We start from the raw sequence: 23737 nt of genomic DNA, 5'->3' as shown, positions 1-23737 counted from the left end.
CCTAACCCGTGCCCTCTTTTAAAAAGATCGGGGAGGGGGGGGGCTACCCGGTACGGATCTGGGTCGGGTCTGGACCCGTCCTAGGTCTGAGAACTTGGGTTTTACAGCCATAGTTTCACCACATTACCTAGAGGCGGAAGATTGCTAAATAAAAGATGTTGTGCTAGTTGTCTTGAAAAATTGCAGATAAATAGTTTGGTAAAGACTCATTGACATCTAGCAAACCTTAAATTGCATCAGTATCATTTTATTAACAAAGGTAAGAGAAGTTCACTCAAAAGGACAAATTCAAAATTAAACAAATGCATGGTTTTGAGGGGAAATATGAGAGAAAAAAGGAATTGAAGGTAGTGTTCTGCTGATGGTACTGGTGCTGGTAGGCCTTCTATAACGAAATCTAAGCTGTCTTTGTAGTTTCAAGTGCAGAAACAAACAAGCTTATCCACTTAGTGGCTCTAGGTAATCAAGCTACCTTGCATAAAAAAAAGCTTGAAGAAAAACATACCTAACTGATGACACCTTGGTAAAACGTAGTCACCAGAAGCCAGGAAGAAGTGAAACAAAGTAAGAAAGAAAGCACTGAGTGCGCTAAGCAGCAAGAATAATGACACTGCATGTGGGTTCTCTTTTAGTTTAGTCACTTTATGCTCCCTGGCAAACTCATTCACATAGTTCATTATGATAAGCAACTGATATAATTCCAGATACCTGGATCTCCTATCATTGAACTACTAAAGAAAATTAAAATATCTGTTTTTTTGGGTATAATCACCAATCAGACCTGGATCTGTTGAGAACTGGCGACATAACACTATCTTCCTGTGTTACCTGAGTCTGTTTAAGCTTTAAGGATCCATAATGATCTGATCCCAATCACTCTTTTTTTTCCGTCTTTGTTTTGTGCTTATATGGCATTACCTTGATTGGTACAGATTGCAATTTGAAATTATGACTGTTAAGATGATGTATGAAAAACTATTTTTTTTCTTGCCTTCTCCTTAAGATATTATTATCTTTGATATTTTTTTCTTCTCCTAATTCATGTGATTAACTCCATATGTAAATTGAGTGACTATGATCAGGATTTGAGATATCTGAAAACTGGTTTGAATGTACATGCAACATTGTGATCTAAAACTGTCTTAAATGTGATGCTTGTGTGATTGGATTAAAAGACTTGGGTCATGGGTTGTTGCTTTTGGTTCGGTCAATTATGTCTCCTGCTATCGATTGTGAGAGAATAGTTATTTCCATGAACTTTATTCTTCACTGATCCTCATCATGCTTGGCATTTATCAAGGTCAAATTTCTGTTTGCTTTTCTCTATCCTTCATCAAATTTCTAACATGGTGCTAAATTTCTATGTAGTATGTGAACATGCGTATTCCTTGGCACAGAACTTGGATCCTAATAGTGAGGGAAGGGGTGTCTTGCAATTCAAAACTGGCCTCATGTCGGTCATTAAGGTATTTATTATTTATATCCTATTACTTGACATATTGTATCTAAATTATTATTTATGTTGTCTGCTTTGACATATACTTTTTTTTTTCACACCCGCCTGGGTCACCTGAGCAGCAGCGGGCCTGGGGTGAAGGTGCTGACCCCTTTGTCTCAGGTTTGACTCCCACCGGGCATGCGGGTACCTTTAACTGGTGGGCTCCTTAAGGGCTTGGATGTCGGTGACCCCACCCAAGGTTTACCTCGCAGAGGGGTGGGCCCACTAAGTGATCCAGTTCTCAGCGAGGGATCCATGTCATAAAAAAATTGCTTTTTCCAAAAAGCTTGTTACCTTTGTCTCTTTTCTGTTGAAAATTACCCTTTTGGTAGAAAATCCTAGAACTCTCTATCTGTTGATGCTTGACAAGGAACTTTTTTCATGGTTCTATCACATTTCTATTTGGAAAATCATTTCTGATTCTGCCATTTGACTGTTTTCAGCAAAAACTTGCAAAGCGAGATGGCGGAGTCATAGATAGGTCCCAGGACATTGCCCATTTGCAGGATTTTTACAAGCTGTACAGGGAAAAACATAAAATAGATGAACTACAGGAGGAAGAACTGAGGCTGAGAGAATCTCGTGCTTTCAGTGCTAACTTTGGAGAGTATGGATTCTAAACTTGACTATTTTTCATTTATTTTGGTTTTTCTATAATCTGCATGCCGCTTCAAAACCTGTCAGCTTCATTGCATTTTGAAATATGAAATGAAGTCTTTCTTTTTTGGGGTTATAATGGTTCAAGTACATATATACCTACATACACGTGCGCACACACACACATATTATATATACATATGTTTGTGTGCATGTGTGTGTTTATATGTATGTAATACTGCCTTCCGTACTACTAGCTGATGCTGTTTAGAGATTTGAGCATTAACCAACCAAAGACTTTTTATTGGTATGGGAAAAGGAAATCTTAGTAAAAAGAGAGATTAGAAGTAAAGAAAATGAACTTAGAAGAAAATAAAAGGAAACAAGGAAATCAACCAGAAGGAAAGAAAAGGAAACAAGGAAAATGTCTAATATGTAAACAATAGTAAGGAAATGAACTGAATTTAGTGTAATTTTATGTTGATTTTGTTGTATGTGAATATATGATAATAAAATCACAATAAATTCAATTTTCTGTATATACATATATTTATATAACTATCAATTGATATTCATCTATCCCTTGCTAATTGATATTAATTGACTGAGCTTCCTGAAATTCAATTTTCTGGCTATTACTTGATATTCATTTATGTGATGCCAATTGATATTTATTTTTGGAACTCAAATATAAGTTATGCTAATTGATATTAGTGGACTGAGTTTCCTCATAGTACCTTTTTGCTATTAATGAAATGGTAGTCACTCCAAGAAGAAGACAAAATACAGAGAAAAAATACAAAGAAACTTCATTTTCTAATGAATAAAAACAATACGTCTTAAAGGGGACGTCCCTCTTGGTTACACTACAGGACAAACTTAGTTGGCTCTCTAACTTCCTGACAAAATACAAAAATACCCCTCCAATAATCTTATGTACAAAAGAAAGAGGGTAGCAACCAGACTAGTAATACATAATTATTACACATATTACACTATTCAACAAGTGACAACCATCTAGATGATTAAGTGTCCTCCCTTATCTCCATTGTGGCCCAAATAAACAAATCACAAATCATTCTGGAGATCCTCCTTTCAGTTTTGCTGGCAATCTTGAAAATGAACATCATGCATGTCAGAGTTGAGGGAATCATATGCCTAGATAAAGTAATTTTAACTGAGAGGGATAGATACCCTGCAGGCAATGACTGTATTTTTGAATTCAAATTATCTTCAATCTGCTCCCATATTCATTCACTGCCTCTCCCCTTAATGGGGGACATGCCCACATATCTCATTGGCAACTTCCCTAGCTTACAAAGGATATCTATTTTGCAACTTGATACACACTTGGTTCAGTGTTGAACATGAATGGTTCACACTTGTCCTCATTAATATTCAGCCATAACGATTCCCAAAATGCCTTCAAGATCAACCATGTCCTACACATTTGAAAGCTGAACTGAAGACCATGTTATCATCTACAAACTGCGGGAGGCCTATTGGTTCCACTCCTTGCATGGGAAGGCCATTGAGAAAACTCTCTTCAACTGCCTTGTACATAATTGTTGCCAAACCTTCCCAAACAAGATATAAGAGTTATGGTGATTGTGGCAATCTGAAATGAAGAGGAGAGGAAGCACCGACCAAGCAAACCACTCTTTAAGAGTGATCTCAAGAGCCAAGAACACAAACACTAAAAGTGTATATAAAAACCCACTAAAGGGAAAATTGCTAAAAGTCATAAGTTGGATATTATTGAAGAAAGAAAGAAGATGGTGAAAAACCCATAAAAATACAAGAGAAAGCCTCCTCTATTTATAGAGGAGGAAGCCAAAGAGAAGGGACCACAAGGGGGCTCCCATCTAGTCGTTGGGAGCCCCAACGGTCATACATAAATATGACCGTTGGGGCCCCAACAACTAGATGAGTGGGGCTCTTGTGGTCTTACAAAAAGGGCAAAAAGAAAAAACAAAAAAAGAAAAGGAAAAAGAAAAAAGAGAAGAAAAATAAAAATAAAAAAGGGGGAAGGATTACATGGGGATTTATCAAAATACCCCTATCAGGTATTTGGAGAATAAAAAAGAAAAATGTATATATATACATATATGTATATATATACTTATATATACGTATATATATATAAGTATATGTATATATACATATATATTTATATATACATAATTTAACATGCCCCCTCAAACTTTACGGGGAGAAGACCGAAAGTTTGCTAAGAAGAAACATAAATTGTGGAGTTGGGAGTGCTTTGGTGAAGAAGTCAACCAATTGATATTCTGAAGTAACGTATGGTAATGTGATAGTTCCTCTGAGGTATTCGTCTCGAACATAGTGGCAATCCATTTCGATATGCTTGGTCCGTTCGTGAAAAGTATGATTGCTTGCAATGTAGATCGCACTTTTGTTATCACAGCAGAGCTTGGTGGGAGAGGAAATAAGGACGCCCATGTCACCAAGAAGACCTCTGAGCCATACAATTTTCATTGTTGTCATTGCCATAACCCGATATTCAACTTCAGTGGATGATAGTGACACATTTTGCTGCTTCTTGCATCTCCACGAAATGAGAGATTCACCTAAAAAAATGCAAAGCCCAGTAATTGAGATACGATCATTGGGATTTCCTCCCTAGTCAGCATCAGTAAAAGCATTTAATTCAAGAGATGAGGAAGAGGATAAGAAGAGTCCTTTAGAGATGGTATTTTTGATGTATCGCACAATTCTCATTACAGCTGAAGTAGGTGCATGCTGAAACTGGCTTGCAGCATGAACCCCATGAGCTATATCTGGATGGGTGATGGATAAATAGGTGAGAGATCCAATTAATTGACGATAGGGGGTTGGATCCTCAAGAAGAACACCATCCTCAAGTCTCAGTTTTGCATTGATAACTTCAGGAGTCTCAACTTTCTTTTCATAAGATATTCCTGATTTGGTACAAATGTCTGCTGCCAATTTCATTTGAGATAAAATGTATCCTCGCGAGGAGTAAGTCACTTCAATTCCTAAAAAATATCTCAAGAATCCAAGGTCAAACATATCAAAAGTTTCTTTTAACATATACTTCACCTCATTTACCCCCTTTTTGTCATTCCCAGTGATGATCATATCATCAACATATAACAGAATAATAATAATGAAATCACCTGTTTTCTTAACAAAAAGAGCAGTGTCAGTATAGCAAGAAGTAAATCCTAAATTGATTAATACATTACTAAACTTGTCATATCAAGCTTTAGGAGCTTGCTTAAGTCCATATAAGGCCTTTTTTAATTTCAAAATTTTACCATTTAAATTCATACCCGGAGGTGGTTCCATATAAACTTCTTCATTTAAATTTCTATTCAAAAAGGCATTTTTGACATCAAGTTGAAAAATTGGCTATTTTTTAATAGAGGCTATTGCAATAAGAGCTCGAACACTAGTCATTCGAGCAACAGGAGCAAAAGTTTCATCATAATCTACCCCATACTCTTGGTCCTATCCTTTGGCCACTAACCTAGCCTTATATCTATCTAAAGAGCCATCACTCTTAGTTTTTACTTTAAAAACGCATCTACATCCAATGAGTTTCTTGCCATTGGGTGGGTCAATGATTTTCCAAGTTGTTGCCTTTTAAGTGCATTAAGTTCCAGTTCCATTGCTTCATTCCAATGAGCATATTGTCTAGCATCATTATAATAAGTTTGTTCATGAATTGAGTGAAGTATAGCAGACATGCCCAAAAATTTGGAGAAAAAGAATCATAAGATACAAATCTATTTGATATTTTGGAAATACGATTTGATCTTCTTTGAGAGGATTCTTCAGTTGACTCATTTTGAGAGAATTTTTCAAGGGCACAAGGAAGATTACTTTCATTTCTTCTAGAGTAGACTTGCATTTTCCTTGGTACATTTTCTTCTAAATTTTGGTCATCATTTGGAGGTTCAAAATGATCCTCTATGAGTGATTCGCTAGATTCAACATGATCATCAATGACTTTTTCTTGAGGTAACAAGTCAAATAAAAATGAATAATCAATATCTTCATTTGGTTTATGCAAAAAACCATTTTCTTCTTCTAAGAATGTGACATCTTTTGAGATATAAAGTTTATTTTTGAATATGTCAAAGCATCAATAACCTTTTTGTTTTTGCCATATCCTAAGAAAATACATTCAATAGCTCTAGAAGAAAGTTTATCATTTTTGTGAGTTAAAACAAAGCATTTACATCTGAAAATTCTTAGTCTTTTATAATCGGGAGACATTGTAAAGTTTCTCAAATGGAGAAAGATTTTTTAAATAAGATGAAGGGGTTCTATTGATAAGATATGTTGAGGTTAGAACCGCTTCGGCCCAAAAGGATTTTGGAATATTTTTTGAGATTAATAAAGTTCTTGTGATTTCTATTATGTGTCTATGCTTTCTTTCCGCAAAACCATTTTGTTGCTGAGTGTTTGGACAAGAATGTTGATGGCAAATTCCATTTTCTTTCAAATAGATTTGAAATTCATTGAACATGTATTCACCTCCCCAGTCGGATCTAAGAATTGATAGATTTCCCAAAAATTGATTTTTAACTATTGCGTGAAATTCTTTAAAGAAGGAGAAAACTTTGGATTTGCGACTTAAGAAGTAAATTCATGTAAATCGAGTGAAGTCATCAATAAAGACCACCACCACAACAACAACAACAACTACGCCTTCTTCCCAAAATAATTGGGGTCGGCGATATGAACCAAAAAAGAAAATCATTACGGGTCTTCCACATGAATCCTTCTCCTCCAATCATTTCTATCCAATGCCATGTCCTCGGTGAGGTTCAAAGCATTCATATCCTTTCCTGTCACCTCCATCCATGTCTTACTAGGCCTACCCCGACCTCTTTTAACTAATATATTTTCCCATTTCTCCATCCTTCTAACTAGAGCATCATTAGGCCTTCGCCGAATATGTCCAAACCACCGTAAACGATTCTCTCATCTTATTTTCAATGGGTGCAACGCCTACCTTCTTATGTATCTCCTCGTTCTGAATCTTATCTTTTATTATATTTCCACACATCCATCTCAACATACGCATCTTAGCTACACTCATTTTTTGAATATGATGTCTCTTGGCAGCCCAACATTCCGTACCATATAGTAAAGCAGGCCTAATAGTCGTCCTATAAAACTTTCCCTTCAATCGCAATGGCATTCTACGATCGCACAACACTCCAGTTGCACTTTTCCATTTCATCCACCCAACCTTTATCCTATGATTTACATCTCCGTCAATTTCTCCATACTTTTGAATGATAGATCCCAAATATTTGAAACAATCATCCACCGGTATTTCTCGCTCACCAAGCTTCACTACACTCCCATCACTACTTCGTTGCTTACTAAACCGACTTTTCATGTATTCTGTCTTACTCTTACTCAGCTTAAAACCTCTTGCTTCCAATGTCTGTCTCCATAATTCTAACTTAGCATTAACCCCAGCTCTAGACTCATCAATCAAAACAATATCATCAGCAAACAACATACACCACGACACATTTTCTTGAATTGATCTCGTAAGCTCATCCATCACTATAGCAAATAGGAAAGGGCTTAAAGCAGATCCTTGATGTAACCCAACCGTTATAGGAAAATTGGTTGTCACCCCTCCACAAGTGCGGACATTGGTTACTACTTCATACATATCTTTAGTTTTCTAATGTACTTGAGAGAAACACCTTTCTTCATCATTGTCAACCAGAGAACGTCCTTCGGTACTCTATCGTATGCCTTCTCCAAATCAATAAAAACCATATGCAAATCTTTATTCCTCTCTCTATTTCTCTCGATAAGTTGTCTAAGAAGATGTATAACTTCCATAGTTGATCTTCCAGGCATAAAACCAAATTGATTCTTCGATATCATGACCACCTTCCTCAACCTAGACTCAATCACCCTCTCCCAAAGTTTCATAGTATGACTCATGAGTTTTATACCACGATAGTTTGTGCAATCTTGTATATCACCCTTATTCTTATATAGAGGCACCAAAATACTCTTCCTCCACTCATTAGGCATCTTATTTGTCCGCCAAATCCTCTTAAAAAGCTTTGTCAACCATTCTAAACCTTTCTCTCCCAAGTATTTCCAAGCCTCCATAGGTTTTAAAATCAAGTGTTCCAATACTTTCAATTTTTAAAGTTGTCCCATCGGCTGTTGAAACATAAGAAGATATGGGTTCAAAAGAAATATTTGAAAGAGAGTTTTTATGAGATGTCATATGAAACGAAACACCAGAGTCTAGTATCCACGTACCTGGAGGTGATGAAGAATAGGCGATGGCGGCTCCGGATGTTGAAGATGAAGAAGTCTTGAGAAGATGTTGGAGAACTTCAGAGATATGATTAAAAGTTTCTTTGATATCTCCCTCTTTGACACTTTCTTTTTCCTTCTTTGGAGAATTTTCTCCAACCGCGGCCACTTTCCCCTTAAACTTTGGGCAAATCGGTTTAATGTGTCCCGGTTCATTACAATAGTGACAAATTACTCTCTTTCTATATCCATTATTTTTGTTAAAGTTGGGAGGTCTACATGCTTTTACATTTGATCCGGGCCTAGTAACGGCCAAAACTTCATCACTCTTAATACTTAGGCCAAATCGAGTTTCTTTTTGGCATACTTCGGCAAGGGCGTCTTCAATGGGTAAGGCTTTACTTCTTTAGAGAAGGGATGCCCTAACTTGTTCATATTCCGGTCGTAGACCATGGAGAAATTAGAAAAAATGCTCTTTTTTAATTTGTTGTTTTCTTAACTCAATATCTTCCGGAGCCACCCATTTGGGCTCAAGAAGAACAAGCTCATCCCAAAGAGGGGTTAAAGAGCTAAAGTAGTCATATCCGCTTGTCTAGTGGAACAAATTTTTTCTTGACAAAAAAATTGTCTAGCTAGATCCTTTTGGGTATACATATCCTTAAGAAAGAACCATGCCTCATTGGCTCTTCTAAATTTTGCAATGTTTGCATAATTTTTGAGGTCCACATTGTTTATAAACCATGCCAAAATTTTAGCATGGTTACTTTCCCAATCCTCAACTTTGAATTGATGGTCATTGATTGCCTTAATGCGTTCATTGCCATCAAAAGCTTTTTCAATCCCACTTTCAATTTTAGTTAGAACAAGAGAGGGTTCGGGAGTAGTTCCCATGACAAAACCCCAAAGTTTCTTACCTCTTAGATGATTTTTCATAGCGGAGGCCCACATAAGGTAATTGGATCCATTGAGCTTAAAAGAAAGCTCAACTTTAGAATCACGTTCCATAGGTGCCGAATAGTCTTCCTTTCTTCAAAAGCTTGAGAGGCACATGTCCCAAGATAACAAAAAAGAGAAGTCTGATCACCAACCTTGCTCTGATACCATGTAATGAAGAGGAGATGAAGCACCGACCAAGCAAACCACTCTTTAAGAGTAATCTCAAGAGCCAAAAACACAAACACTAAAAGTGTATACAAAAACCCACTAAAGGGAAAAATGACTAAAAGTCATAAGTTGAATATTATTGAAGAAAGAAAGAAGAGGGTGAAAAACCCATACAAATACAAGAGAAAGCCTCCTCTATTTATAGAGGAGGAAGCCAAAGAGAAGGGACCACAAGGGGGCTCCCATCTAGTCGTTGGGAGCCCCAACGGTCATAAAATATGACCGTTGGGGCACCAACAACTAGATGAGTGGGGCCCTTGTGGTCTTACAAAAAGGCAAAAAGAAAAAAGAAAAAAAGAAAAGGAAAAAAAAGAGAAGAAAAATAAAAATAAAAAATGGGGAAGGATTACATGGGGATTTACCAAAATACCCCTATCGGGTATTTGGAGAATAAAAAAGAAAAATGTATATATATACATATATGTATATATATATATATACTTATATATATACGTATGTATATATATATATATATAAGTATATGTATATGTGTGTATATATATATATATATATTTGTATATACATAATTTAACGCAATCTTGCCTCAGCACTCTTGCCATAGAAACTCCACATCTTTAAATCTAAATAAAAAAGGAAAAAGTCCAAAATAAACTAATATTCTATAAGCCTATAAATGCATGCATATCCCGAAAAAATATGGAAACTTGCTAACATAACAAAATATTCATACATAAATGAAAACAAAATTATAGCGCTTTTAAAAACTTAAAGTTTTACCTTTTACATAATGAGTGTTTTTTTGAAATTCAAATAAAAATAAAGTAGATAGCTTCATTCTATCATTCATCTCCATCTTCTTCTATTCATCCTCCTCGTTAACATCAAGCATTTTTGCTTAAAACTTCGACACCTTAGGCATCACACACCTGCTTGTTTTCTTTTAAATCTTGATGTATCTGTTGGTATCGCTGTTTCATGGCCTCCAGCAAGTTCCTCAATGTGCATGGGGTTATGCTGACTAAATCTCTTAATGCCATTTTCCTTAAAAAACACAACAAGCACAAAACAATGTTTTTTTCTAACCTCAATCCACTCCCTTGAGTGAATACTGGGTGAAAAGATGTAATAAGAAGCAAAAGAAAAAAGGCATTTTTTTTTTATCTCAGTGATCTCCCTTAAGTGAATAATGGCGGGAGGTGGGGTGGGGGTTTGTTCCTAAGATAACCAAAATTAATTTTATATTGCATCGTACAATATGGTGTGATGCTTAAAACCATGTTCCATAGTATTAGAAGACATCGTTTAGAGCGTCTAACTCCACACCCCTTAACTAAACCATAGTTGTTCTGACTGGGAAACCCACTATAATCCAGACCCAGGTGGAACCAGACTTGGACCCAATTTTCAGGTATGGTATCGGGTCCAGACTTGGGTCTAATCGGGTCCACTATAAGAGAAACCATACCTGGACCTGATAAGAACTATATGAACCATACTGGACCATACCTGGTAAAATAATATTTGTATCATTTTTACATTGAAAAATTGTGGGTCTTAATCAGAACTCGGGTCCGGTATAAAATTTCACAAACTATACCTGGATCCATGTATTAATCGGACCTTCGGATCCGAACCCGGGTCTTCTTATTTGTCACCATACCCGGGTTTTCTTAATTGTCACCATATCCGGGATCCTATAGGGTTTGGTCCAGGTCAGGTTCAGGTAAACCCGACCTGTTGACACCCCTACGTATGGTCTCTTGCTACCTTTCAACGGAAGACGACCTCCCGAGGGTTTATATGATGATGGCTTGGGTCATATTGATTTTTTTCCCTCTTAAAATATATATGCATGGTTTGAGCTATATCATCCATGGATGCTGGAAGCGCTACCTACACTTACAAGTAATTTTTCAAAGTGCATGGTAAGTGAGGGAATGTTCTTGAGAAGCTCACTGCTCCGTATGAGGGAAACATGGATACCTAGTTCGTAATATAGAATTTCATCACAATTGTGGTGAACTCTTGAACTCGCGAAGGCAAAAGGGCACTATTTGTTATCAAAAGAAAAGGATTGTTTCCTAAATGTATGCTTGGTGAAGGTGAACCTTTGGAGATAGGGATACATCTCTGAGTTCTGATTAAGCATGCACCTGAAACTTTTTTCTTTGAATCTGTTTAGGATGCTTTAGCAGATAAGACTGTTTATGTGGTACTCATTACTCTCTCTCTCTTTCTCTCGTTACTCCCTCTCTCTCTCTATATATATGTATGTATGTGTGTGTGTATGTATGTATGGTTCTTTGGCAAATTAGTCTTTACCTTATGGCGGGTTTGCAAAACCATCTCTTATGTGATTTTGCAAACTAGTTCTTGCCTTTTGATCAACCCTTGCAAATCATCATTTGGTTTAAGAGTCATCCCAATCTTCTAATGAAGGCTGCTCATAAAATGAACATTTTGATGTTCATTGATCAACCTTTTTGCAAAAGATCAATAAGTTACTTCATTTTAGTTCATGAGTTAGAACCATCATTTGATATTGCCCTCAAACCATGATTATTGTCTAACAATAGCTAATTTAATACCTTTTTGACAGAAGAACGTCTTTGTTCTAATATTATATAAGCCAGAGATGGTTTTGCAAAATAGGATTATCTAGGGAAATTTTTGCAAATCGCCAAGAAGACGGATTTTTTTGCAAAAAACCCTGTAGATATAGTTATTACATATGTATGTATGTATGTTTGTATGCATGTATGTGTGTGTATGCACACACACACACACATCTGGTCAGAAGGAATAATATGAAACTCTAGCAAGCAATGTATTCAAGGTGCCCTTAATTTATCAACATAACTAAAAGCCTATTTGTACAATGGAATCACTAGAGAAGTTTATCATATAATTTTAGTCTTGCGTGTTAGTATTTTCTTTAGCCTTAAAATTTGAATCTACAAAAAGAAAAGAGAAATCCACTCTTGCGTGTTAAGGGTTCTTTGATAGCAGAAAAACGCAATACAGATAAATGGAGATGTTTTAGGTCCACAAACCAGGAACCGGCCAGGTTTTGCCCAAAATATGGTTTAGATGGTTACTCTTACCAGATCTGTCACATAGGTATTGGTACAGTATGAGTGTGGGTGTGGGTACTACGCATGAGAATTTCTAAAAGTGTGAGTGAAGGGGTATGACTACATGTATATGTACGTATGTACTTTTTTATTGAAAAAAAGTTTTATACACGTATCTATGCCTGTGTGTGTGTGTGTGTGTGTGTGAAACACCTTGTATGGATAAATAACCTTTATGCACCTTAAAATGGATGAAAATAGGCAACGGATCGGGTTTGCATCAGGTCTGATCCAAAACTGCTCTGACCCAAAAGTCCAAAACTCAATGAGTACCAGTACCATTACCTGCGTTGGCACAGGTACGGTATGCTTCTTGAAGTACCTATATTACGTAGTACTTGAGCAACTATAGCTTAGTTGGATGCTTGCACATCTAAGTTCTTATCATAGTTGTAGATATCGGCGATATATTATCACTGTATTCTCAGTGAATGATATTAAAGGTAAAATACCGTCATTTTGAAAATATCACCAATTTAATTATATTGCAATATTATAATGAGAATATCACGATATTCTCATGATAATATAACGATATTATCAATTATTTTTACATTTTTATTATTTATTTTCTACATTGTAAATATCTTTTTTTGTCTTTATTTTACATTTTTTACTTATTTCTATTATTAACAATTATTTTATTGTCTAAAGATCATATTTTCATACTTTTTCATTATTTTTATTTTTAAAAATTTTAAGCCCTAGGATTTTTCCAAGATTTATCACCTAACCTATAATATCACAAGAAATAACCTCACTGAGATATAGCTGATACCAATAATTTTGACTATGGCTATTATTAGTGTTCTCATTGATCTATGAAAGGTTTTTTCGTAATGCAGATTAATGCACGGGTATTGTAGCTTTTCATTCCTGTTGCATCTCTATGCCTGACATGTTCTGATCCTGTGTTTCGTTGTCCACATAATTAAAGACAAATTGTGCTTACTATTGTTACCACATGAACGATGCATTGTGTAAACTTTTGTAAGCAATTTATATGTGCTTGTGTTTTGGGGTCTGGGTACTCTGGCAAACTTTCTTTCTGATTATCTAAGAGGTGCCCATCATTTGACTAGCCTTCTTGTTACATATTTTTGGTGAAGTATTGTTAGTATTTATACTTAAATGCAGGTTAGAACGCAAAACTGTGAAAAGGAAGCGGGTTTTGGCAACCTTGAAAATTTTAGGAACTGTAGTTGAACAGCTTAGTAAGGAGGTATCCCCGGAAGAGGCACAAAGGCTAATCCCTGAAGAGGTTAGTGTTCTATTTTATGAGTGCAATTATTGATTACTAGTGGAAGTCTATAATTCTGCATATGTCGGTGCTTTTCCTATCATAGGCTTATGGAAAGCTGTGTTTTCCAATATTTGTATTGGTCACTTTTATTGTTGTTAGTTGTACTGCTATTATCAAGTACTGTTACTATTCATATTTCTCTCAAATCCCTTATTTTTTTGTTGCACCTAGTACCATCTAAATTTATTTTACTGGACCTTCCAACTGATATGAAAATGTACTTTCCTCCAGTTGAAGAAGGTTATGGAATCAGATGCAAAATTGACGGAGGATCTAGTTGCTTATAACATTGTACCGTTGGATGCTCCATCTTTAACAAATGCTATTGTGTCTTTTCCTGAGGTAAGATTGTGGAATCCTGCTTGTTTTATTTGGGGCACATCTTTGATTGGGTCTATTTATGCCTATAAACAGGTTAAAGCAGCAGTTTCAGTATTGAGGTACTACAGGGAATTACCAAAGTTACCTGGTCACTTTTCTGTGCCTGCAACAAGGAATGCAGATATACTAGATTTTCTGCAGTATGTATTTGGATTTCAGGTTAGTAATGAGAAACTCATGCCTCCGCAATTGTGCATAGTTTCATTTTATTTGAGGAGGTTACGTTTAAAGTATCTCAGCTTGTTCCCTTGCTGACAAGATTTAGCTTTTAATAATTTTATATGATCAGACTAAACTTTGTTCTTTTTGATGTCCTTATTGAAGTTATTTCCTGAAATTCTGTTTAACAAGGTGCACATCAGTTTATTTAATTTCTTTCCACCAATCTTAATCATGTTATGCTGTTGCTACCTCATTGTATCATTATTTATTTGTATTTTCTCTTATCTGATAAAACTGTTATTCCTTTCTTTCTTGGATAAATTTCAAACGAAACTTGAAGACTGTATCACTAGTAGAGGGCCATCACTTTTGAGTAGCTTCATGCTGTTTAATTTTTTTTCTCTAAATTAAGATGTTTCTGGCACAAAGGTTAACCATAAGGTACTTATTGTTATGCAGAAAGACAATGTAAGCAATCAACGTGAGCATGTTGTTCTCCTGCTGGCAAATGCACAAACTCGTCTTGGAATTCCTGGAGGATTTGAACCAGTATGCGATCACCTTTTCCTTTTTTCAATGTTTTGCTATAGGTGTTGATGACTATTACTTTTTGTTAATATAGCAGTATAGAAGCCTATGCTTAAATAAACAACCATTCATCCATTTTTAAATTTGAAGGCCATTTGTATGATTGGGATTCTTCAGTTATAATCCTTTCTCCTATGTTGCACACATATGGGTGTAATGAAATGAAGGTGTTCACACAAAACACAACCCAATCAGGTTCATGCACAAGAGGCAAAAGAGTCACGCCAACAACCCAAATATGAGTTCCAGCACAAAAGGCAAAAGAGTCAAACATACAACCTATGTCACAAGGATTCGGCTAGCAGGGTGACGCGACACGAGTGCGGCACCGGGTGCGGTCAACCCGACCCTGGGTGCGTTGACCGCACCTAGGGTCATTTTTGTCCATTTTTTGGATTAAAAAAAAATTTTGCCCTATGAAATGGGCTGCGGAAGTAAAAAAAAATTCTTTGGGGCGGCGCTGCCCCCCGCTATACCCCCCTGCCGGTGGGGAGCCCCCGGACCCCCCTTCCTGCAAGGGAAAAAACAATGAATCAGGCTCCACAACTCATCACTTTCATCTTTGGGGTGAACGGGCTAACATGCATAAATGTCATGGACCTTAACAACTACCATACATATACACTATACAAAAAATATATGTATATATATATATATATATATATATATATATATATATATTTACATTTTTGCCCCTGCCGCACCCCCGCGCCCAGGTTTTTTGGAAGTGCCGAATCCCCGCACCCGCACCCGCACCCGCACCCGCACCCGCACTTGCACCCGCACCCATGTGACATAGCATATAACCCAAATATGTGTTCAAGTACAACCACTAAGTACCAATTGGACACACATAAAAATAATAATTTTATTTAGGAGGGAATGCACACAAAATGCATAGCCTACAAAGGAGGCAATGCCCCAGATTTATACACATATTCTAGCTGGTGGGGAGCCCCCAACGGTCATATTGTCAAGGATAATAATGCCCTTGACAATGCCAATATAAAACACAAAAAACAGAAATAAAAAAATAAAGGAAATAAAAAATATGAGAAGACAGTTCTGCCCCTAATGGGCAGATCCTATTACAGGGATCAAATTGCCAAAATACCCCTAAAGGGTATTACCTATTACAAACACTTAAAATACATATATATATATATATATACATATATAAGATATATATGTACAACATTACATGTTAACAATGGGTATGAGTACTTTTTACAACACATATGGCTAGTACAGAGCAGAGTTACCGGAAGCGCATAGGTAAAAAGGGAAGCGCGCTTCGGAAGCGCGAAACGTTGCACTTCCGAAGCGTGAGGGGGAAGGGTCACTTTTAAATGGGAAGCGTGCTTCTCTTTAATGAGAAACACACTTCCCTTTAATGGGAAACACACTTCCCATCACACTTCCCCTCGCTTCCCTGCACTTCCCCACGCTTCCCCCATTTTTTTCAATTTTTTGTATTTTGTATTTTTATTTTATTTTTTGCTTCCCCCTCGCTTCCGAGATGCTTCCGAGGCGCTTCCTAGGTCGCTTCTGAGGCGCTTCCCGATTCACTCCTAAGTAGTCCCACGCTTCCCGCTTCATAAAATTTTGAAAGTGCCTCGCTTCCCGTATTGCTTCCCGCTCCCGCTTCCTCAACTGGCAACCATGGTACAAAGCATATTTTGCAGAAAAGGGTGCTGGGTTACAGCTCTCTATGTGTGTCTGCAGAAAGGCACACAAATAGAGAATATTACATTGTTTTGGTTGAATGATATTATATGTGATGTTTGAAAATATCACTAATTAAAATAAAACAAAAATAGATCTATTTTCTTAACTTTCTACAATTTAGAATTACTTATTTCTTATTTTCCATGTTCGGATAACTTTGCTACTTTGTTATTATGAAAATATTTATATAATCCATTTCTTTTTGTTTTAATTGTTTTTTGTGTATTCTTTTTTCCAAAAGTTATGAGGTTGCTTCGAGAATTATGAAAAAGGGGAAAAGGGAAATGGCCCGATAACTTGCCTGTTCAATGTATCTTATAGGTTTATGATAGAGTAACTGTTATCTTTGACCCAGTGGTGCAATACATTGCTAGCTATTTGCCACCACCATTGAGCTGCATAAATTTTTTTGCAAACTTTCTTCCCCTATTTTTGCTACCAAGCTTCCTGATTTTGTACAATCGGCATCATGACATGGTAAGAACAGGATATGTGGTCTCTATTCTCAATTAACATGTCGTTACTCATGACATGCACAGACATGGACATACTCTATTAGCCATTTGTAACTGCTATTTTGCAGTAACCAATAAAATTCCGTCTTCTGTATTGCCTCTTTACTGGCAGTGATAAGCACCATTTCTTGAAAAGGGTTCAAAATTGCATTTCTTTAGCCCAAACTTAGATGAACTAAAGCTGTCAGACTAATGTAGTCTTGACCAGCACCCATTTTGAATCCATCTGCACCTTACCTGCATTCCCCGTAAGTCCAATCTGGTTTAATGGAATAGGTTTGACTTGGCCTGAAGCATATATAACTATTGTTTGTTAGATTAATAATGTTGGTTTGAATTGAATCCAATTTAAATGCACATGCATCTAAATTAAATATGCATAGATCATATTGATTCAAGAAATGTGTTTGCTTGAGTGCTACTTACATGATAACCTACTTCAAATATGAATCAAGTGCCCAAGCCTTCTCTCTCTCTCTCTGAACTAAAGCTGTCAGACTAATGTTGTAACGCCCCAAAATCGTGGACTTGAAACCTTTTATGAAAAAGGTTGAAAGCTTTGAAATCAATTATTTATCAGAGTTTAAAACAGAAGTTCAGCGGAAGATCAGGTTCAAAACAACAAGTCCCTAGACCTTGGGCACATTACAACCAAAAAGCAGATTTCCCTTTTACAAACCGACTTGCAGTTCAAATATATATTTTATTGAAATGAAAAGAAGAACCACATTTTGGTAATACAGTTTTAGAAATCCAGAGTTTTAATCAAAAGAGATGTTTTCTAAGAAACCTTGTACCAGGTCTATCAAAAGAGTCCCCAGGAGCGCAACGTCAGGAAAGGGCATTGCCTTGAGTGCATCGCGTCATCATGCCATCGCAAGCTGTCTCAACCTGTTCACCACCTGCCCATGGAAATGGGTCAGTCACACAACAGACTAGTAGGGGTGCAAAGGACAAGAAAGAGCAGAAGCTGCAATAAGTAAGATAAACGCTAGCTCAAGCAAGACTAGCAGATCTAACCAAATGTGCTGTGGAGTAAGCAAAACTCTAGTAAAGCAGACAGCTACATAAAAGAGCAGGAAGGATCAGAGTGCTTGAACAGACCACTATAGCAATCTCACAAATATAATGGGTGAAGAGTAACTAACTCTATCCACCAGCTAAGAAAAAGCAATTGCAAAAGACAGGTATTCATAACAACATTCGAAATAAATACAAGTACCATTATATGGTTCAGCCTATCGGCCAACAGCTACATTAATCGTGAGGCACAAGCTATTGCATCACAAGAAATTTGTAAGCTACACAGGATAAGCAATCAACTAGTATGAGAAGCTAGTTATCACCAAGCACAGAACTGCGTAAGCAGTTTAACCAACAAGGGTAACGCCTCGACAGACGTACCTAGCTCAACGAGTAGCATACCTAACTACCGAGCTAACAAGCAAGCAAGCAATGTACGTCACAATATGCATATCTCAAGATCATGTGCATAAGTTATATCTTGTCTCATTACTGAGCAGGCCATTGTGGGTACGCACAAGGCAAAACGTAGAAACAACCGAGATCGATTCGGGGGTCCATTATGCTATGTATTTTATTATACTCCGAATGACTGACTGAGTCCGCTTCCTAAGGGGACGGTCTGTGACCAAGAGAGTAAATCCCCAAAGGCAAACAAAGGCCCAATGGATGCGCATCCGTACTTCTGCAGAAGTGGCCCGAAGGATTTCCCCTAACCTCCGATGACTGGGGAAGGTCGGATCTTTGCCCGAGATTGCCATATATGACTGTCCATCGGAGTTTTCTACCATCCATCCTCTCTCTTGATGAACCGTTCCGAATGAGCGCGACGGAGGGTTTCTTAACCGCCGTCCCATTCTCATGCTCTGATCTTTCAACCCAATCGAGCATCTTGCCTGTGAAGGCGCATGATTATTATTTAGGTGAGTTATACGCGCCATTGCGCGTTCGAGACAAGCACACAATTCACATCTTACTCACAGCAGTACGCATCGTAACTATTCACATATACAATCACAATGAAAAGGGGGTCAATCCTCAGTGAGGGTAGAAACATCACTCTTGTGATCTCAAACACATGCCATTGCATGTTCGAGGCAGACATAGGCCCTCATCCTACTCATCGTAGTACGAAACGTATCTGTTCAAAAGTACAATCACGATAAGAGGGGTATGGATCTCTCGCAGGAAATCCCAAAGCTTCTACTTTATAGAAACGCGCAGTGAACTTATTCCAGTTCCAACTGATCGTGCTCGGGTCCTTTAGACAATCGCGAGCAATCGGCCTATTAGGCGAAAACAACATAACAAGATTAGCTTAATGTGTCAATACACGCTTAGAGGTTACTGTAGACCTCTCGTTCTGCTCTCGTAGCCCAAACATATCGTATGTGACTTAAGGGTACAACTACAAGAGGAGGAACATGGATTCTTCGTAAGAGATCCAACAATACCTTCACAAAGGAAGACACTACAATCTCGGTTGAACCAGAAAGGCCTAGAAACTAGGTCTTGTATCAGAGGTGATGTAACGCCGATCTAGTGATGGCGCAAGTACCTTGCTAGGATTCCCGCCCCTACTCGTGCACAGGCTTTTAAACCAGGCTATCTGAGTCAAATCGAATAGGTGAACTAAGGTTGTAACACACCTATCCCGAATGCACCGATTTGGGAGATCTGGCCGCTATCACTTTACAAGCTATACATTCCTGAAAATAGGATCGCACCTAAGACGATGTCTTTTGAGAACTGAAGTGCATAAGTGCGTGTCGTGGCTTGTAGGCCAAGTGAAACGATATACACTATACATTCGAAGTTGCACGCAGGGAGTGCAAGCTGACAAGAGGCAAACGCATGCACATACTAATACAAAGGCAAAACGAGGGACAAGACTCAGTGGGCGAAACCGTATCGCGAGGGTAGAACGCTAAAGCTCCACACGAGGTATGAGATCATACCTCGATCATCGTAACGCACAAGATGGCAAACACGTAAGCAACTCGTGAGGTAAGAGATCCTATACTGACCACGCGAGTGTAAAGGACGACTCACGAGGCATGGGGTTACACCTCGATAGATCAATAAGCGCAAGTAAGAAAAGGAGCATGCGACAAAGATATGATACATGCACGAACAAGGCATATGCACGAAGTGCAACATCAAGGTAAAGACAAATACATACAAAAGGTAAGTGCAAGAGCAAGCACGATAGCACAGGAAAGTAAAATACGAAGAGTAAAGCAGAAGCAAAGCCATGGCGCATAAAGCGCAGGGCAACAAGTAAAAACAAGAAGTAAAATGCAAGAACGTAAAGAAGGACCAGGCATCCTGGAGAACAAGGCAAGCATAAGCAAGTAAATGCCAAGGCGCAAAACGCGGGGCAGCAGGAAAGTAAAGTGCGAGAAAGTAGAGAGGACAAGGATCGCGAAGCCGCGCCCTTGAGTTAAAAGACATGGAATGTAAAGACAGGAATGAAAAGCCTAGGCACATATAGCGCGGCGGCGACAGAAAGGAAAGTGCAAGAAAGTAAAGATGACAAGGATCGCGAAACCGCGTCCTTGAAGGTAAAGACATACGTATATATATTATACGTATACATATATCATCCTCTTTTAATAATCTTTCTTATTTTAGCATTTATCAGTTCATTGTCCTTTCACGCAAGAATCCCCTACCTTAAGGGCTTGCGGGTCCTCGTACGCATGTAGTGTAGGCAAGCAAGAGCTCGAGCCACAGAGGGCGAGCGGGATCTACCGTTCAACCTGGAGATCATAGAACGTTAGTATATGCCATATAAGAGAAGAGAAGCAAACACAACAAGGTCTCCTGCCTGCAGAAGGCAGAGACAGGAGCTCTGCATCCTGCAGACAAGGGTGCCAGAGGCAGGGGCTCAGCCCTGCTTGGCAACAGCAGCAGAGGCAGAGAGCAGGAGCTCCCTGTCTGCTAGCACAAGAAAAGGCAGGGGAGGGAGCAGAAGCTCCCTGCCACAACGAGGCAGGGGAGGAAACACCCCCTGTCAGAAATCATGAGACAGGGGCGCAACCCCCTGCCGGCAGCAAGAACGAGGCAAGGGGGAAAGCCCCTTGCCGGAGAACAACAAAGATGCAGGGGGCAAGCCCCTGCCCTAAAAGCAAGAAAGCAGGGGGCCTCGCCCCCTGCTGGCACAACGCAGGAGGCAGGGGGGCATCGCCCCCTGCCGGCACAATGCAAGAGGCAGGGGGACAGAGCCCCCTGCCGAGGAGCAACAGAAGGTGCAGTGGGGCTCCGCCCCTTGCAGGGGAAACAAACGAAGGCAGGGGCCCCAGCCCCCTGCCGGCAAACAAAAGAAGGCATGGGGGGGCAAAGCCCCCTGCCAAGAGGCAACATCAAGGCAGGGGGACCCCTCCCCCTACCGAGAACCAAACAAAGGAGCAAGGGGGGCTCAGTCCCCCTGCTAATCCACAGCAAAAAGGAGAAGGTGACAGGGGGCGGACCCCCCTGCCAAGCAAACCAAAAGGAGGCAGGGGGCAGAACCCCCTGCCGAGGGATAATAGGAGAGCAGGGGGGCTCGCCCCCCACCGGGAAGCAAAAAGAAGGCAGGGGTGCGAAGCCCCCTGCCGAAGGAAATCACAAAGGCAGGGGGACTCCGCCCCCTACCGAGAGACAAGGGAAAGTGACAGGGGGCGGAACCCCCTGCCAAGAAGAGTCAATCGACAAGGGGTTCAGCCCCCTGTCGACCAACAGCAAAATGGGAGGCAGGGGGGTTTTTAACCCCCTGCCAACCAGCATTAACGACAGGGGCTCAGCCCCCCTGTCGATATACCCTGCACAAAGAAGGAAAAGGGGAGGGTTTACCTCCGAGAATGACAGCAATAGGGGAGTCTGCAGGCTGGAGGGCCGAGGGCCACCGTCGGAGGTCACCGCCCTCACAGCCCAAAGAGGGGGAAGAACGAGGTCGCTGGTGGCTGAGGAAGCTGGCAGCGAGTTGCCGGCGACCAAGGGGAGGGACGCAGGTGCCAGCGCCGTCGGGAAACCTGCTGGACCGAGGAAAGGTGGCCGCCTGCGTCGATCGCCGGCAACCGAGGATCGCCGAAGGCTGAAGGGTTGCCGAGGACTCCAATCGCCGGCAACAGCAAAGGTGGAGGGTCGGCTCGAAGGTCGCCGGAACTCAGAGCGAAGGCGAAGAGGTGGCCGCAGGGAGGAATAGCAGGGAGGGGGAAGAGGTCGGCGGCGGGTCGCCGGTGCTCGGGGTCCCTGGAGCAGCCGCTAGCCAAGCAGGGAGGTCGGCAGCGATCGTGGACTCACCGGAGCTCGAAGGGGGGGAAACGCCGGTCGTCAGGGAGGCCGAGGGGTGCTCGCGTCGTCGGTCGGCCCGCCGGACCGAGAGAGGAGGCGGCCGGACGGAGCCGCTCGTCGGCGTCTCCGATCGCCGGCGACAGCTAGAGGAGAGAGAGAAGGGGCGAGGGTTTTGCCCCTCGCCCGAGACAGCTGCGTCTTTTTAAAAGACGCAGGTTCTCGAGAGTTCGAGAACCCGGGTCCGGGTTGAGCTCGGGTCCGGCCCGGATCCGGGCCCGACACAGGGGTCAGACCCTGACTCGTGTCCGACACGTGCCGGGCACGTGTCTGACATGAGTCGGACGCGATTTTTTTTTTCACGGGCTTTACAAATGTAGTCTTGACTAGCACCCATTTTGAATCCATCTGCACCTTACCTGCATTCCCCGTAAGTCCAATCTGGTTTAATGGAATAGGTTTGACTTGGCCAGAAGCATATATAACTATTGTTTGTTAGATTAATAATGTTGGTTTGAATTGAATCCAATTTAAATGCACATGCATCTAAATTAAATATGCATAGATCATATTGATTCAAGGAATGTGTTTGCTTGAGTGCTACTTACATGATAACCTACTTCAAATATGAATAAAGTGCCCAAGCCTTCTCTCTCTCTCTCTCTTGCGTGTGTGTGCACGCACCCATGCATGTCTGTACATACAAAAAAGTTCCATCTTTCAATATCAAATTTTAGTGCAATATGAACCATTGGATGCTTATCTTTTCAAAAAACACATATGGGCATGAAAAATACCTCATCCTTTTCTTTTAGGCAAGCTAGGGGCTGATGGGATTTGAAGCCGAGATCCTTCAGTTATGATAGTGCAACCTACCATCAAGGAATACAAAAAGTCCTTTGTGGCACCATTTATGTTGGTGAATCAATCAGCCAATGCTGGCTTTCAATCCTACTGGTGCCTGCTCGTCTTGACCAATGTGAATATCTGCTATTCCTATTTAAGTATAGTTCTAATATGATTCAATGACTAAAGACGGAAAGCAACAGATGTTGTCTAATATTGGTGGTGTTTCACCATATTGATGTTGAATGTATTCTAGAAACTGGGGAGT

At 39.7% G+C, this 23737-nt stretch overlaps 1 protein-coding gene across 3 annotated transcripts in view; it reads left to right on the top strand.

Annotated features, from left to right (window-relative positions):
* GSL10 (glucan synthase-like 10) overlaps nt 1-23737 on the top strand; it is a 234036-nt gene that overhangs the window by 20175 nt on the left and 190124 nt on the right. For all 3 annotated transcript variants that reach the window (XR_016432360.1, XM_090008729.1, XM_090008730.1), the window contains exons 3-8: nt 1369-1466; nt 1942-2105; nt 13789-13912; nt 14186-14296; nt 14369-14494; nt 14957-15046. Coding sequence is in view for 2 of the 3 variants with exons in the window: in XM_090008729.1 (XP_089864855.1) it covers nt 1369-1466; nt 1942-2105; nt 13789-13912; nt 14186-14296; nt 14369-14494; nt 14957-15046 (713 nt within the window). In the remaining variant the exon portion in view is untranslated. The remainder of the gene's footprint in view (nt 1-1368; nt 1467-1941; nt 2106-13788; nt 13913-14185; nt 14297-14368; nt 14495-14956; nt 15047-23737) is intronic.

Source organism: Nuphar pumila, chromosome 6 (genome assembly GCF_984573655.1).
Source record: "Nuphar pumila chromosome 6, dmNupPumi1.hap1.1, whole genome shotgun sequence".
NCBI lineage: Eukaryota > Viridiplantae > Streptophyta > Magnoliopsida > Nymphaeales > Nymphaeaceae > Nuphar > Nuphar pumila.
This window is presented reverse-complemented; position numbering and strand designations above follow the sequence as displayed.